Source organism: Mesocricetus auratus, unplaced genomic scaffold (genome assembly GCF_017639785.1).
Source record: "Mesocricetus auratus isolate SY011 unplaced genomic scaffold, BCM_Maur_2.0 Super-Scaffold_100007, whole genome shotgun sequence".
NCBI classification, from domain to species: domain Eukaryota; kingdom Metazoa; phylum Chordata; class Mammalia; order Rodentia; family Cricetidae; genus Mesocricetus; species Mesocricetus auratus.
Genome location: NW_024429191.1, coordinates 46,881,653 through 46,898,931, shown reverse-complemented (window position 1 = coordinate 46,898,931; position 17,279 = coordinate 46,881,653). Strand labels below are relative to the sequence as shown.

At 41.9% G+C, this 17,279-nt stretch overlaps 1 protein-coding gene across 1 annotated transcript in view; it reads left to right on the top strand.

The window, feature by feature from the left end:
- Cfap52 (cilia and flagella associated protein 52) overlaps positions 1 to 17,279 on the top strand; it is a 38,203-nt gene that overhangs the window by 7,701 nt on the left and 13,223 nt on the right. Inside the window, exons 2-9 of the mRNA XM_005067596.4 lie at positions 1,152 to 1,351; positions 1,721 to 1,857; positions 3,386 to 3,514; positions 7,340 to 7,439; positions 8,226 to 8,342; positions 11,595 to 11,695; positions 13,334 to 13,504; positions 16,661 to 16,809. Of these exons, the coding sequence (XP_005067653.3) occupies positions 1,152 to 1,351; positions 1,721 to 1,857; positions 3,386 to 3,514; positions 7,340 to 7,439; positions 8,226 to 8,342; positions 11,595 to 11,695; positions 13,334 to 13,504; positions 16,661 to 16,809 (1,104 nt within the window). The remainder of the gene's footprint in view (positions 1 to 1,151; positions 1,352 to 1,720; positions 1,858 to 3,385; positions 3,515 to 7,339; positions 7,440 to 8,225; positions 8,343 to 11,594; positions 11,696 to 13,333; positions 13,505 to 16,660; positions 16,810 to 17,279) is intronic.

Sequence of the window (17,279 nt, the reverse complement as noted above, 5' to 3'; positions counted from 1 at the left end):
AAGGCCATCCTGATATTCATATGAAGTTCTAAGCCACCCAGGAGCTACATATAAGAGCCTGTCTTTAAAAAAGAAAAAAAAAAAAGAAACAAACAAACCAGTGCTACCATATGGCCCAGCAATGCCATTTCTGGGTATGTTTTGCTAGGGTTATCATTGCTGTAATGAAACACCATGACCAAAACGCAACTTGATGCAGGGACCATGGAGGGGTTCTGTTTACTGACTTGCTGCTGATGGCTTGTTCAACCAGCTTTCTTATAGAACCCAAGACCACCAGCCCAGGCATGGCACCACTGACAGTTGAGAGTTCCTTCTCTCAGGTGCTGATAGCTTGTGTCAAGTTTACATATAATTATCCAGCATAGGGCAAATATCCCAAAGGAAATGAAACCTGCATTTTGAAATCGTATCTAAACAACCATGTTCATTGCAGCATTAGGCACAGTAGCCAAGATATAGGAATGGCCCAAGTGTCCATCAACAGAGGAATGAATAAAGAAAATATGAGATGCACAAAGACATACTGTAATTCTATTCAGCCTTTTAAAAGAAGGACATCGTGCCATTTGCATAATGATGAATGAGCCTGGAGGACATTATACTAAGTGAAATAAGCAAAACTTTTTTCTTCAAATGTTTGCTATTAAGCACTCACATTCTCCCTGTGTCAGATAACCATCCCCCTAACCAGCTGCCTGTGCCCTGTACACCCGTGCTTCTCAGGATTAGAGAACCCACCTTAGGGCTTTGCTGTCCAAAGTGAGGTTTCCAAACAACATCAGCATCCCTTGGAAGCTGGCTGGAGAGGAAGAATCCTAGCTCACTCCGAACCTGAAACTGGAATCATTATTAACTGGCCCAGGAGGACTTTTATGCATAACAAAGTCTGAGGAGAGATGTCTATGCCAGCTTCCTTGTCTGTGCAATAAAATTACCTATTACTCCATATTTGTTTCAATTGAATTAAGGTTTATTTCAAAAGTGTTGTCTTTTGTACTGTGATAAACAAACAAACACACACACACACACACACACACACACACACCCAACAACTAGTACTACTACCAGCCACATCTGCACCTTATTATAGGTTTTTTGTTGATGTTGTTGTTATAGATCTATAGAGAGTTTTAATTTCTCTCTTTTAGGTCACGTTCCCAACGGTCTCAAATGCCACCCTGACCAGGAGCACCTGGTCTACCCGCTGGGCTGCACTATCCTCATCCAGGCAATAAATACTAACGAGCAGAAATTCCTACACGGCCATGATAACAACGTCTCCTGTCTGGCCATCTCCAAGAAAGGAGATTATATCGCCTCTGGACAAGTCACTTTCATGGGGTTCAAGGTGAATAAAATAGAAAGAATTCCCTGGTGGTTTACTTAGAGGCGCCTCCCCAGAAGAGCTGACAGACTTCTGCTTCCTGGCTCTGTGTGCTTGCACGTCCTTCTGTCATCCTTTGCCTCCCCTCGCCTTCAGCCCATCAAGCTGCTCCTGAAAGACTCTGGTGTCTTTGCCCCAGATGCTAAGGCTTGTGACTGCAAACACTTAGCTTAAACCTATTCTACTTTGTTGCTGTCTGTCATGCTTCTGTCACATCGTCTAATGCAGGGAAGTGACATTATTGAGTATTTCTCACCAAGAGAGGCAGCCAGCCATCCCTTCAGGTTCTACTAAAGCCTGTCTAGGATCTGACAGTGTATTCTTGCCCCTCAGGCGGACATCATTCTGTGGGACTACAAGAAGAGAGAGCTGATTGCTCGGCTATCACTGCATAAGGGTAAAATCGAAGCCCTGGCCTTTTCGCCCAATGAGTTGTACTTAGTTTCACTTGGAGGCCCGGATGATGGATGGTAATGAATGGAACCTACTTACATGCTTGCTCCCTCCCCTTCCCTTCCCTCCCCTTCCCTCCCCTCCCCTTCCCTTCCCTTCCCTTCTCTTCCCCTCTCTTTCCCTCCCCTCCCCACCTTCTTCTCTTCTTCTTGTTCTTCTTCTTCTTTTGAGAGGGTGGGTGTTTTGTTTTGTTTTACACAGGATTTTGGAAGCACTTGAGAAAAGCAAAATTTCAGCCCTCTGCCCTCAGGTCAATTTGACCTGAGTTAAATTTTTTGTAATAAAATTTATTTTAAAAAATTTAAAAATTAGCCGGGCGGTGGTGGCGCACGCCTTTAATCCCAGCACTCGGGAGGCAGAGGCCAGCCTGGTCTACAGAGCGAGTTCCAGGACAGCCTCCAAAGCAACACAGAGAAACCCTGTCTCGAAAAAGAAAAAAAAAAAAGAAAAGAAAAAATTTAAAAATTGCCAGACATACTGGCATACACCGTTAAATCCTAGCACTTGGGAGATGGAGGCAGATGGATCTTTGTGAGTTCCAGGCCAGCCAAGGCTACATACACAGGGAGATCCTATCTAAAAAAAAATTAAGTCAGTTGTTAAATAATTCACTATATGTAAATGATGTACTGATCAAATAAGATAGCTGGCTGTCAGGTTGATTCTGGTCCTGTTGCCTCTTTAAGTTTGGAAACACTGCCTTATATCATCTTCATTACGGTTGCCTTTACGTTTTCTTCTTTTTTTTTTTTCTAGAACACATCCTCAGGACAGGAGAGGCCTTTATTGGCCCTGATGTCCATACTGGAGGTGGGGTAGTATACAGACTAACTAGAAAAAGGGGATGCTTATGGAGCAGCCCCGTGAAGACCTAATAAATCAATATTCTGGGTTTTAAAATGACATTTTAAAGATTTTAGAAATTAGAGCTATGTCTATCTATGTGTCTGTGTGCCGCAGTGCACATGTGGACATCAGAGAACAGCTTGTCCATATTCTCCCTCCACCATGTGGGTCACGGGGAGGCTGAGCAGCAAGTTCCCTTCCTCCCTGAACCATCTCATAGCCTGGGGGAGGAAGAGGTTTTGTTGTTTGTTTGTTTAAGAGCTAGCAGAGGTAAGAAGATACATCTCAGCTCCTAAGGATCTGACTTACAGGAGGTTGTAAGACACCTGATGTGGGTGCTTCCAGCCAAACTCTAGTCTTTGGAAGAGCAGCAAGTACTTTTAACCACTGAGCCATGTCTCCAGCCCCATGGGATGAATAGTTGGTCCACTTGAGGCTTGTATGTCTGAAATGCCTTGATTGATGGGTTTACTGGATCCCGGTCCCAGAGTAATTTTCCTTCAATGCTTTTAGAGCATTACATGCTTGTGTTCTAGGAAGCCCTGAGGAGATGCTGGGACGTGGGGAGGGAAAGGCCAAGTGTTCCCTCACTAGGACCGTTTCATTTTGTCCTTTGTCTTTCTAGAACTGTTAAAACAGATATTAACGAGGAAAGTCTGATTTGCCCTGTTGGTGTCTTTTTCCCTTCTTGTTTGGCAGTGTGGTGGTTTGGAGCGTAGCCAAGAGAGATGCCATCTGCGGCAGCCCAGCGGCAGGCCTCAATGTCGGCAATGCCACCAACGTGGTCTTCTCTCGGTGCCGGGATGAGATGTTTGTCACTGCTGGAAAGTAAGTCTGTGTGGCCAGGACGTCAGACTCAGATTTTCACATACATCATTGGCACAGAAAACATGCGCGTGCCAGTTCACGGTATGGCGATGGGGGAAGGGTGTGTTTAGGCCCAAATACCTTACATTGTCGTTTTTTGTAAACACTGAAAACCCTTTCAGCTGGGTTTATCTTAAGTACATTTCTTTGAAAATGCTGTTGAGTTCTACTGGAAAGATTCTACAGAACAGCTAAATACTTCTTTAAAAAATATTTTATTACACTTATTTACATATTGTATGTGTCTGTGTGTCCATTGTGTGCCTCAGCAAGCTATGGAGGTCAAAGGACAACTCATGGGAATCATATAGGTCTTGAGACTTGAACTCAGGCTTAGCAGCAAGCTCCTTTACCCACCTAGTCACCTCACTGCTCCCCGACCCTTCTTTTTTTTTTTTTTTTTTTTTTTTTGCATGCTATGCCTTGTTTTATTTCTATTTCAGTTTGCTTAAAAAATAAAGGAACTTAAGATTAAACAGTATTGTTCTTTACTCCATGTGATTGTTACAGAGACAGTGAAATTGTCTATGGAAAATAATGATCTTCATATCCAATACCAGTGAAAGTGCACAGTAAGAAAGTTTTCTTTGCTTGTTATTGTTACTGTTCCCTTGAGCTGCTACAGAGCAGCCAAACTTCTGCTGTCTGAGGCCAGCACAGATCTCAGGCTGAGTATTGCCTACCCAAGAAAAATATCCCAGGAGTCACAGGCTGTAAATCGATTCTGTCATTATGTTTGTCACATTACATGGTGGCTGATTTTGCTTGACTCTATCAGCCTGACATTCCTAGAGCACAAGTCTCTTTCAGCTTTTATCTATTGAACCCTGTATGGTTTTTATACCAAAGTTGCCAACAGATGTCTGTTTTGTTGAATCATGCTCCTTTTTAACAAAATTAATTTTAAATATTTTTGTATTTTAATTTAAAAATTTTACATTTCATTTCACATACCAACCCCAGTTCCCCCTCCCTCCTGTTTTCCTGCTCCAGCTACCTCCTCTCTTCCCATCCCCCATCCATTCCTCAGAGAAATCTTGCTCCTTTTAAAGATCTGTAAGATTTGACTTTAGAGGAATTCACTCTTGCTCCTTTCTGTTCCATGCATTCATGCACCTAATTAGTGTATTATAGGTTCACTGATAATTAAATATAATACTAAAAGTAATATGTGTGCTTAATCTCATTCGCCCCTATTGTACTCCACTGCAGAAGACATTAGGAATTCTAGACCACAACTTGGGGGAATTTGGACTGCAAAATTATAAAAAATGAGAAAAATAATTATAAAGATTCTTTAGAGGGAGACTTTTTATTTTTAAATTTAAATTTAAACTAGAAACAAGGTTGCTTCACATGCCAATTCCAGTTCCCTCCCCTCCTCCCATGCCCTCCCTCCCCTCCTCCCATGCCCTCCCCCGACCCTTCTTAGAATTCTCTTTGTCATTGAAAAGACATGCTTTCCAGTCCATGCCTGCCAAGTAATTTGCACAATTGCATGGATTCACTTCCTGGTTGGTATTTCTTACCACCTGTTCTTGATTTAGGCCGAATGAAGTGATATTTTGCAAAAGAGCCATGTCAGTATATTTCAGATGTTTAAGCTATTAGCCACGGGGCATAACTTAGGTCGGGTCAGCTTCGGCCAGTTTAGGTGAGGGAGCTGAACATGTGAAAAGAACCTGCATCTCTCCCACAGCATAAATTACTTTACAAACTGGTAATTGGAGCCCTGCTTGATGTCCTGAGGGGAAGGTGAAACAGACATAAAACTGTCCTTTCCCACATCACCCACCATCTCAAAGGGAAGGAATCGTAAACCGTGAAGCAGAGGGATAAGTTGCGTGAAACTATCTTTGCAATTCCCCTGTCATCTCCCATCCACGAAAAGCACACACTGTTCATTCCCTTCCTGGCTAGAGTAAATCTTTGCTGTTCCGCCTCTCTAATGTCTCCTGTCCCCACCTTGGGGCATACACACGTTACCTTTATTCCAGGGCTGAGCGAGGACTGAGGTAAATTCCTTGGCATCCATGAAAGCCCTCCCCTGTCAGGCAAACCACGTCTATCTGGACCCAGCCCTGCTCTCTCTGCCCAAACAGCCCAGACTCAGAAGCAATTGCCATTCACCTCACCCCCTCTGGTCTGCAGAGTAGACTGTCTCTGTTTTGCTGGGTCTGGGTCCTTTGGTTCCTTAGTGGCTGAAGGTACTTAGTCTGTTCTAATGTCTGTGGGCAGCGTTTCTCCAAAAGTCAAACCTACGTTTTGTGGGAAGCAATCTTTTTTTTTGCTTCAATTTCATGTGATACCTGTACTTAAGTATCATGATACTTAAGAGTGACCCACATTCTTAAGATTTCTGTTGTGACACCAGGATACACTGGCTTCTCTATCACAATCATGGATGGTTGTGTGTATTCCACTATATGGTCTCCTTGAAACAGCCCAGACAACCCAGTGTTTCAGTATCTATATTCTACCTACCAGTAAGGCCATGGGATCACTCGCTTTCTCTTCCTCTTCATCTTGAAAAATACATTTAAATCTTATTATATGTACAATTCTGTAGGCTAAAAACAAAGAAAAACTAAAGTTGGCATATTCTAGTATTCTCTGATTGAGATATTGGCTGAACTCTTTGCAACATTTTCTTTGATTATATTCCCCTTGGTGTTGTAATTATTATTACAGAGTTACTGATTCAGATGAACTCAGCATACGGTAAAGTTCCAGTCACACATTCAGTGTCCCACTGACCTAAAGTCTCACTCAATCTCATTTCTCTTTCCTTGGAGACAGGAACCTCCAAGCTAAAATAGCCTCCATTAAGCAAGGAGCTTATCTGTAATCCCAGCATTTGGGAAGCGGAGGCAGAAATTTTAATTTACACAGTGAGTTTGAGGCCACCCTGGACTACATGAGATCCCACCTCTAAAAGAAAAAGATATCACTCTTTTAAATGTTTCAACACAACTGAACACCTTGAATTTCCTGACTGAGATTTGGTGTCCCGAATAAGCATCTTCCCACTTTCCCTCCTACCCCAGCCTCTGAAACATTCTATTTAGATTCCACATGAGTGAGATCAGGCTATATTTATCTTTCTGTTACTGTCTTATTCCAGCCAGAATGATGTTCTCCAGATGTCCACTCCTCTTAAGGTGAACAGTTTTCCTTTGTATATATGCACACTGTCTACATCCACTCATCTGCTGATGGACACTCGGTTTGTGTACTCTATGATGACTGCAGTTCATAACAATATAGGCACACAGTCTCTATTAAGTAACACTGAAAGTTGCTAGGAGTGGATTTCAAGTGTTCTCACTACAAAAAGATAAGCAAAGTAATACATATGCTTAGTAGTTTAATTTAACTATTCCACAATGTATACATGCATTAAAACGTCATGTTCCATATCATAAGTGTATATAATTGTACTTGTCAGTAAGAGGGAAAGAATGAAAATGAAGAACCCTGCTTTTTCTAATGTATTAGCAAGATTAATTAATTAATTAATCTATTAATCTTTAAGACTGGGTCATACTATTGAGTCCTAGCTATCCTGGAGCTTACCATGTAGATGAGACTGACCTTAAACTCACAGAGATCTGCCTACCTACATGCCGAGTGTAAAGACCTGTGTCATCATGCCTGGCTTATATGCTTTATTAATACATGCTTGTTTTCAGTACAGTAGGAAGAGTGTGCACTTCAGTGTCTGAGATAGCTGGGTATGAATCTTGTTCTGCTGGGTATCCATTTGATTGTGATTTTTCTTTGTAGTGGGACAATTCGAGTATGGGAACTGGATCTCCCAAATAGAAAAATCTGGCCAACTGAATGTCAAACGGGACAGAAGAAAAGAATAGTCATGAATACTGGAGTAAGTACCACCTCAACCATTGCTACATTAAGTGACTATTAGTGCAAGAGCCTGCCATCAGTCCTGAGCAGAAGTGTGCGCATTGGACCAGGCTAGGAAGGAAGCACCGACTTGTACAACGTTGGTGAGGAGGTACAGCTCAGAGGGAGCATCACATCTGGGAGGAGCTGGGTAGCACTAAGCAGTCCCGTTATACTGGAACCTAAGCGGTCATCAAACATCCAAAGCCTGACCTGGAGGGAAGCAATGTGGCCAGGCAATACTGAGAGCATACAACACCCCACTCGGGCACGATTGCTATCTCTTCCATTGGAAATAAAGTCTCTTTCACAAAAGAGATACTATTAATACATTTGAAAGTGGAGTCATAATCCATCCGTAGAACTCTATGCTCCACTGACTTATTCTTTTTAATGCTAGTTTTTTTTTTTAATGAATGCAGCCTCTGGAAACTGTGAGATAAAGCAAATGTGTGTCCTCTCAGGAGAAGCACATCTTTATCCTAAGAGCCCTTTGGAGGTGACTCAGCAGTTGGCACTGGTCATGCATGTTAGCATCAGACCTAAATGAGTGTCAAGTGAAATTCAGAGGCCAACATCTCCTCAGCTGCAGGCGGCCCTGACTCTGCTTCTCTCCCAACTGTGTTGACCTATCCTTGAGTCTTGGGAAATAGATGTTATTGTGTGCTTCTCTGTCAGTCATTATGGAATTTCATCTCCTCCTAACTGGTACTTCATAGACCCGTGGGGAGTCTTCGTCTTTAGATTTCTGTTTCTGACCTCCCAGATGGCTGACGATGACAGCTTTTTCTACCTTGGTACTACAACCGGGGACATTCTAAAAATGAATCCCAGAACCAAACTGCTGGCAGACAATGGGCCTGCTAAGGACAAGTTTAGCTTGGTGAGTAGAACCTAGCAAGGTATGATCTGGTCCTCCCTGTTGTCATTTTCTTCCTCCACTGACAAAAAAGGCTTTCATTAAGGAAAAGTACACTGGGGGGAAAAAGACAAATTAGCAATGGTTGCAGAGCCACACCCAAGTTGGCAAGCTGCACTGGCCGGTTCTCCAAGCCCTACTCTCTGGTTTTCTTCAGGGTGAAGATGTTCCTAGGTGTCACTGTAGGGTATCAATCAGTACCTTGCCCATTTCCCCTTCTTCAAAGCACAAGATCTGTTTCTTTGTGAGCTGGAGCTACATTGGTACCAGTCCAGTTGTCATTTACAAGACAGAGAGAGAGGGGTGCTTTTTGATGTGTGTATGTATGCATGTACGCATGTATGTATGTATGTATGTGTTCAACTCTAATAACTAAACCTTAGATTTTTAGCCTCAGTGATGCTATGTCTTTCATAGGACCAAGAAATCATCAACAGTGCATAGTTCCAGGATTCCCAACAATTCTCATCAAAACTTCAGTAAGCAATGCTAACATTGAAACAAAAATGAAAGACTCACCACGGAATGAGGACTTTAGCAATAAGGACAGCTATCTCTCCTGTGCCCAGGAAGTTATAAGGGCTGTTCCACTAAACAGTTGGAGTTGGAAAGTTTGTGTGCCGAGTCCTGCACCTGCCTGTCTCATTTCTGATTTCAGAACAGATGGTTCCTATGGAAGCACAGCTACTTTCCCACTTACCAGACATTCTCAGGAAACTGAAATACTATGCAATCCTCTTGGGGAAATGTCAGTCTCCTTAATCAAATCATCATTTATTATTCAAACTTTTAAAGAAATCCACAAAAATTGGGAAGAAACCATGATACAGATAATACACATAGAGGAATAGTCAGAAATAATTCTATAGGAGATCAAAGCAGGACCTCGATCAATTTTTAAAAATTATTTAGAAGGGACTGATTCTAATACTAAGCAGATAAAACAAGGCCAATCAGAGGAAAGGGAGGCATAGCCTAGAGCTCTGCCTGTTCCAAGGCCTGCTAGGCCTCCAAAGTTCATCTGAAAATACTACTTGGAAACTACTGATTAGCATAGTTTCTGTTTGTTTGCTTGACTGGTTGGTTTTGTTGTTGTTGTTTGTTTGTTTATGCATGAACAGTACTTGGAAACTAAGTTCCTCTACAAAACAGATGCTGGGATGGTAGCGCCCCACAAACCATTGGCATTTAAGCTTCCTACCAATTTCTGCATTGCTGATCCTTTCAGGAGTGAGGGTTCACCCTACACAGCAGTAATTCTAGCTCAGCTTTCACATGGCTGGAAAGAAAAGACTGCTTGAGGGATAAAAAGATAAGATGTGGCACTCAGGGTGCCTTGCTTGAAAGTCAAAGGACCTTGGGCAGTTATTCATTTTAAAACTCTACTTAAATATTCTCTGAAGAGAGAGGCAAAGGATTATCACAGTTTACAATCAGCCTATTAGATAGATATATAGTACATTGGAACAAGTTGGCCATGATGATGATAACAGTAATTATTACAACAGGGTGTTTTACAAGGTCTCAGTGAGAAAAACCACAAAGCAAATGAAAGTAATCAAAGAAGAAAAAGTAGAGAAATATTTTGTGTTTATGGGTAGGGAAACTCTGTCTTCTTTAAATGTCAGTTCTTGCACTGGTGAGCTTATGCCTGGGCTCCCAGCACTTGGGAGGTAGTAGCAGAAGGATCAGTAGTTCACAGTTATCCATGGCTATATTGTGAGTTCAAGACCAGCCCGAGATACATGAGAGCTTTTCTCAAAAACAAAGCAAAACAAAAAAAAACAAACAACAACAAATCAACACACACACACACAAAGCCAGTTCTTCCAATTGGATTTGCAAATTTAATGTAATCGTGACCTAAACCCAAGGTTAATTATAGATTTATAGATACTGAGAAACTGATTCTAACAGTGATAAAAAGCAGCAAAAGTCCCAGAGCAGCCAGCATAGCACCAATGAGCTAAGTTGGAGGAGTTAGAGGGCCTAATTCCAAAGCTTACAACAAGTCTACAGTAATAAAGATAGTGTGGTTTTAATGAAAAAGCAGACAAAACAGCTCAGAAATAGACCTGCACGAATATTCTTAACATTATCTGACAGAGGCATAAAGACATCCAGTGGTGAAAAGGCAGTTCTTGTACAAGTGGACACCCGTATGTTCAAAACATGCACCCCAAGCCCTCACAGCAATCCAGACGTTGAACTTAACCCTTTACAGATGAGCTCAAAATGGATCACAGAGCTAAATATAAGACATACAAAAGATAATTACAGAAAAAATAGCATGACCTAAAGGTTAGTAATGACATTTTAAATATAACATGTAAGACACAATCCAGGAAAGATGTTGTATTGTCAGAGTTCTCTAAAGGAACAGAACCAATAGATTGAACATAAATATATAAAGGGGATTTATTTGTATGACTTATAGGCTGTGGTCTGAGTCGTCCAACAATGCCTGTCTCCTGATAGAGAGGCCAGGGATCTGGTAGTTGTTCAATCCATGACGCTATTTGTCTCAGCAGTACCAATGTGGTGCTAGAGTCCCAGGAAGTCCCAGAGAGCTCAGTCTTCATTCTGCTTCCCAACAATGTTGCATTGGGATGTAGGTTTCATCATAAATACTTGTTGGGGGGCTACACTCAAACTATGGCAATCATGCAAATTTTAAATTAGATCCTTATGGAGCATACTACAAACTGTCCATCATTCTGCCATTTATTTGAAGACTGTCTGGAATCTTAAATGTGTTTTCAACTATTGGTAAGATTGTATGCCATATGCCTTAGCTCAGAAAATGTAGTCACTAAGAAATCCCCCATACTGTCTTTGAGTGTCAATTTGGACCCTGCATTATATTAATATAGAATTAGGTTATGGTGGGAACCATGGCGACTGAAGAACTATATTTCGAGGCCATGCTTAGGCCTCCTGCTGTCACTGAATTTGAGTGGATGGACTGATTCCTATTCACTATGTTCAAATGCACAGGTGATCTTAGAGAGGAAAGATGGCAAAGGAAGGCTACCTCCTAATACATCAACCCGTAGCTGGAATGCTCTTGGCCAACCTGGAGACACATCATGATCTTCACCAAACAATATGTGCAGAGTAGATGTGGCCTCCACCGTGCTCTCTTGTGTCGGGTGTTGCATTGATTTTTAATGACAAAATGCTTTGGTCCTTTCATAGCATTGTTTCTCCCCCTAGGGAGTGTCAGCTGTCAAGTGCCTGAAGATGGGTGGTTTGTTGGTCGGCTCTGGAGCTGGCTTGCTGGTCTTCTGCAAAAGTCCCAGCTACAAACCCATCAAGTGAGTTCTGAACCCACAGAATTGGGGTAGATAGAGACCCACTAGAACAGTGGTTCTCAACCTGAGTGTTGCCTAAGACCATGTGCATATCAAACATTTACATTGCAATTCATAATAATAATAGCAAAATTACAGTTATGAATAAGCAACTCAATAATTTTGTGGTTGAGGTCACTACAACATGTAGTGATATATTATTTATGATTTATTAAAGCTTGCCTGAGCATTCAGAAAGCAAAGTCAGCCACAAGCCATAGAAGCCAGGCATACACCATTAATCCCAGTAGCCAGAGGCTAGGAAGTGGTGGTACACGCCTTTAATCCTAGGATTTAGGATTAAGAATTAGACCTATCTCTGAGTTCAAGGCCACCCAGATCTATTCAAGATTGATCCAGTCTTAAAGAGAAACAGCTCACACAAAGATGATCTCAACCCCTGAATTATATGCCTTTAATCCCTGCATTAGGGAAGTATGTAAGATGGGTTCAAAGTCTCAGTATCAGGCATTCATTCTCCAGTCTCCTTGAGGATAGGAAGACACTGAAGCCTCAGGATTCTCCAGCCACACTGAGAAGAGGCAGCAGGATTAGGCCATTCAGCCTGAGGAAGTGGCATGAACTACTTCAAGTAGTGGCCACTTTTCTTCCCTGATCTTCAGTTTGAACCCCAATATCTGTCTCTGGGTCTTTTCTTTTTCGTGTTACAACATGAGGAACTGTGTTAAGGGGTTGCAGCATTAGGAAGGTTGAGAACCACTGCACTATAGAGAATTTTGCTCAAATCCAACAACTAAATGATATCGGAAGAATCATATTTGCCAAGTATTGTGACTCACACCTTTAATCCCAGCACTCTGGAGGCAGAGGCAGGGGGATCTCTGTGTGTTCCAGGCCAACATGTTCTACACAGAGTTCCAAGCCATTCAGAGCTACCCAGTGAGGTCCTGCTTAAAAGAGAATCTTATCTGGTTAAAGAATTTCATCTTAGCTGGGTGTTGGTGGCGCACACCTTTAATCCCAGCACTCGGGAGGCAGAGGCAGGCGGATCTCTGTAAGTTCGAGACCAGCCTGGTCTACAGAGTGAGTTACAGGACAGCCTCCAAAGCCACAGAGAAACCCTGTCTCGAAAAACCAAAAAAAAAAAAAAAGAATTTCATCTTGCTGTTAAATGTGTAGCTAAATCACCTTGGCTAGTGGTTTGTTTCCCATGAAAACGTTCACGTTAAACCAAACCAAAGCCAACCACTGTGACCTAGAGGCACAACGCCCTTTTCATAAGTTCATAACTTGGTTGTACACTACACTGAAACATGATACCAGGAATATGATGTCTCCCCCAAATTTTTCAGGTTATCTTTCAGAAATGGGTTACCCTGAGCATTTGTGCCCATGAGCTAGCCCACTTTGTACAAACCATTTCAGATCACACCTCCCTGATAGACGTTCTGATGGTTTTAACCTACACTGACAACTCCTTCCCTCCTGATCGTGGATGTGCAACATTGCAAATATCTCAGCTGTGTCACTTCCTTGAGGGCCTGTCCCACACCACACGGCTCACTTGTGTCCCCTGCAATCAGATAAGCAAATGCTTGCTGGCTGAGTGACTCTCTTTCATCTTTGTGCTTCTCTCCAAAGGAAAATTCAGCTGCAAGGTGGTATCACTTCTATCACGCTCCGGGGAGAAGGGCACCAGTTCTTTGTAGGCACAGAGGAATCACACATCTATCGTGTTAACTTCACCGATTTCAAAGAGACTCTCATTGCGACTTGTCACTTTGAAGCTGTCCAGGACATTGTCTTTCCATTGTAAGTAGAAAAGGAATGTTTAGAATGTAGAAATGTGATGCAGTGTGCAAAGGAATCTCATTTTATTCAAGCACTTTCAAGAATTATTTTCCTGATGATACTTTTCCAGTGTATTAAATTATTTTATTGGACCTAGAGAGATTTATTTATTTGTATTTTAAGTGTATGGGTGTTTTGGCTGCATTTATGTCTGTGTACCACATGTATGCAATACCTGCAGAGGCCAGAAGAGGACATCAGATTCCTTGGGACTGGAGTTACAGACTCTTGTGAGCCACTGTGTGGTGGGTCAGGAATTGGAACCCGGGTCCTCTGGAAGAGCAGCCAGTGCTCTTAACTGCTGGCCATCTCTCCAGCCTTCTAATAGATGTTGTTGGTTTTATTTTTGTTTTGTTTTTAATTACCTTCGCCATGCAGTTACATTGGTTTTCCTTCCTCTAGTTTGGACTTTTATTTTTAAATGTTGGATTGATTTTGGGCAAGTGAGATGGCCTTATTAGGTAGGTAAAGGCACTTGCTGCCAAGCCTGATTAGGTGAGTTTTAACAATCCTTGGACCCACACAATAGAGCAGCAGAATCTCTTTCACAAATTGCACTACAACCTACACACATCTGCAGTGGTGCAAGCAAATGTGCACAGAAAAATAAATAAATAAATGTAAAATGCTGACTTCTTAAGTAAATCCATTGTGGAAAAGACACATTCCCAAGAGACCTTTTCTGTGATTTTCCAATGCCTTCTGAGAAAAAAAAAATCACTGAAGTACCTTTTTTTCAAGCTGGATTTTATTTGTTTGAGACAGGACCTCATATATCCAAGGCTGGGTGGAATCTTGAACTCCAGATTCCCCAGGCTCTGTGTCCTACATGCTGGGATGACAGGCAAGCACCACCACATACGGAGACATCTGTTTTCATGTTTCATTCCAGTCATGTGTTGGTGTCCCTGGGTCTTCCTGATCTGGTAGGCTTTCTTTCTTTCTTTTTTATTTTTTTATTTTTTATTTTTTTGGTGAGAGACACAAGGTCTCCTGGGCTATATAATGGCTGCTTTTCCTGATAATCTCCCCGAAGTCAACTCTCCATCAGTAGCTCTGATATTTAAAGGAGCTTGAGTCACCACATGGCACTACTTGATTTTGAAGCAAGTGATCCTATTTAGCAAAGTCTTCCCCGTGAAGTTTCCCCTGTTTAGCTTGAGGGTAGATACCAACATCATCGTTCTACAGATGCAAGCTTATTTTAGAACCCAATCCCTGATGGAGTGGACTGTAGTTTTGGTTCTCTGAGTCCTTTGGTTTCTGGTTTTCCGGTTTTTCTAAGGGGTGGGGGCTGGTGTTTCCCATTGAAGTGAATCTGTGTTGGAAAGTGGGTCACTTTCTTACCAGGTTCAATGTCCCCTCTTTTTCCAAGGAGTCTGGTGGAGTCCATCTATAAAAATCTCTAGTTTTAGTGCTTTTTCTAAGGATAGACTTAAAGATTTTATCCTCTCTCTCTCTCTTTCTCTCTCTCTCTCTCTCTCTCTCTCTCTGTGTGTGTGTGTGTGTGTGTGTGTGTGTGTGTGTGTATTCTCTTATAAGCTACACAATCTGAGTGCTGGGAACCAAACTCAAGTTCCATGGAAGATAATCGTGTGTTCATAACTACTAAGCCAATTCTCCAGCCTCTATGAGGATATTTTTCAAAACTGTACTTTTAATTTTATGTAAATGCCAACCCCATTTGGGTTTATGTGATTTTATTTTCTTTGTTGTTTTTAGACTTTATTTACTTGAGTGTATATCTGTGTATCTGTGTGTGTATACAGCTGCTTGTGTGTCACGGTGCGCACGTGTTGGTCAGAGGATGACTCTTAGGAGTTCTCTTTTGCCACCTAATTGCAACCCTGAACCCTGCTCAGTGTGCAGTTGGGGGCTACTTGTGTTTTTTTCCTATTAATTCTAAAGTGAGTAAACCTTAAAATTGGAGAGGCTCTAGCATCTTTGAAATATGTTTATGATGAAATGGAGAAATTGCACAAGGAGTGTTTAGATCAAAATTTAGCTTTGGTCTTCCCAGAGACTGAGGAGAACTTTTACACTTATTTTTTTTTTTTTTTTTTTTTTTTTTTTTTAAATTTTATTTATTATGTATACAATCTTCAGCATGCCAGTAGAGGGCACCAGATCTCATTCAAGGTGGTTGTGAGCCACCATGTGGTTGCTGGGAATTGAACTCAGGACCTCTGGAAGAACAGTCAGTGCTCTTAACCGCTGAGCCATCTCTCCAGCCCGAACTTTTACACTTATAAATCAGATTTTTTTTTTACCCTAATGTCACCCTCTTGCTTATCAAAAGTAGAGTCATCTATAATCATCTCACACTTTGATAATTTACACCCCATGTAAAGTGACCCTTTCCCCACAGCCTGACTGACCAGTTACTCAGGTATACTTTTTTTTTTTTTTGAGTTTTTCCGGACAGGGTTTTCCTGTGGTCTTGGAGGCTGTCCTGAAACTAGCTCTTGTAGACTGCCTGCCTCTGCCCCCCAAGTGCTGGGATTAAAGGCGTGCACCCCTATTGCCCGGCAGGAATACTTTTTTTTTAATTCACAATTTATTTTCTCAGAACTGAACAATAAGGGGGGTGTAAATGTAAATGTTGCCATTTTATTCTGTGTAATCTTAATAAGGTCTTTTCAACTTCATTGGAATTTCCCCTTAGTAAAGATATTTCATGGATATATTTATCTCAAGTAATGCTGCTTTGCTAGGTGTATATAGGCCTCCATACTAATCCAGATGCACACCACACATACATAGAGATTTGTGTGTGTGTGTCAATCATACCCCCAAAAGTAATCTAAAATAAATGTGACTATTTCCCCAATTTATCAAGATTTGGAAAGACTTCAAATTGACGTTTCTTTATAAACAACTTTGTCGCAACTCTTCCAAAAGTGAAACAATGACAAAAGATAAAGATTTTCCGCAGAGAATGTGAGGAATTGACGGAATGTCTCCCCCACACAAGAAACCTGTAATTCACACCTTCAGGGAATCGATATGCAAAGGGCATCCTGTCCCACATCCTTGTGAGGCACATTTGATAGCAAATTCACACCGAATGAACAGTGCGCTTCTTTGATGGCTTATCCCTCGATGGCTTCTTTGTAGTGGTACCGCTGAGCTGTTTGCTACATGTGCCAAGAAAGACATCAGGGTGTGGCACACAATAACCAATCGGGAGCTGCTTCGGATCACTGTGCCCAACATGACCTGTCATGGCATCGACTTCATGAGAGATGGCAGGAGCATCATCTCAGGTGACAGGATGTGCATGGTGCACGTGCCTACAAGGTGGAGGAGGGAGCATCAGGATTTCGAGGCTATTCCTGAGTTCTAGGGGCCAGCCTGTGCTACATGAGATCCTGTCTCAAACCAGCAACCAGACCACAGAAAATCTGGTAGTTGCTTCCAATGGAGGTTTGGATCTAGGTTCTGGCTGAGGTTTCAGTTCTTGTCATTCTCATTCTCCACTAATGTCTGCCTATGGATCATCAGGGACAGCCTTCTGCCACCCATTCCCCTTCCCTTAGGGTCTAGCCTCTCCTTGGAGTTCCCAGGAGGTTTCCTAGGTGGGAAGAACCATGTCTCAAACTGTTTCACTTTCCAGGGATGTTTTTTTCTCGTAGGGGAATAGTCGACGCTGAACTGGATTGGAGGCATAGTGTGTGCATTAGAACTAATTTGTGTAAGAGAGAAAAATCCAACTCAAACTAAGATGTGCTTCAAA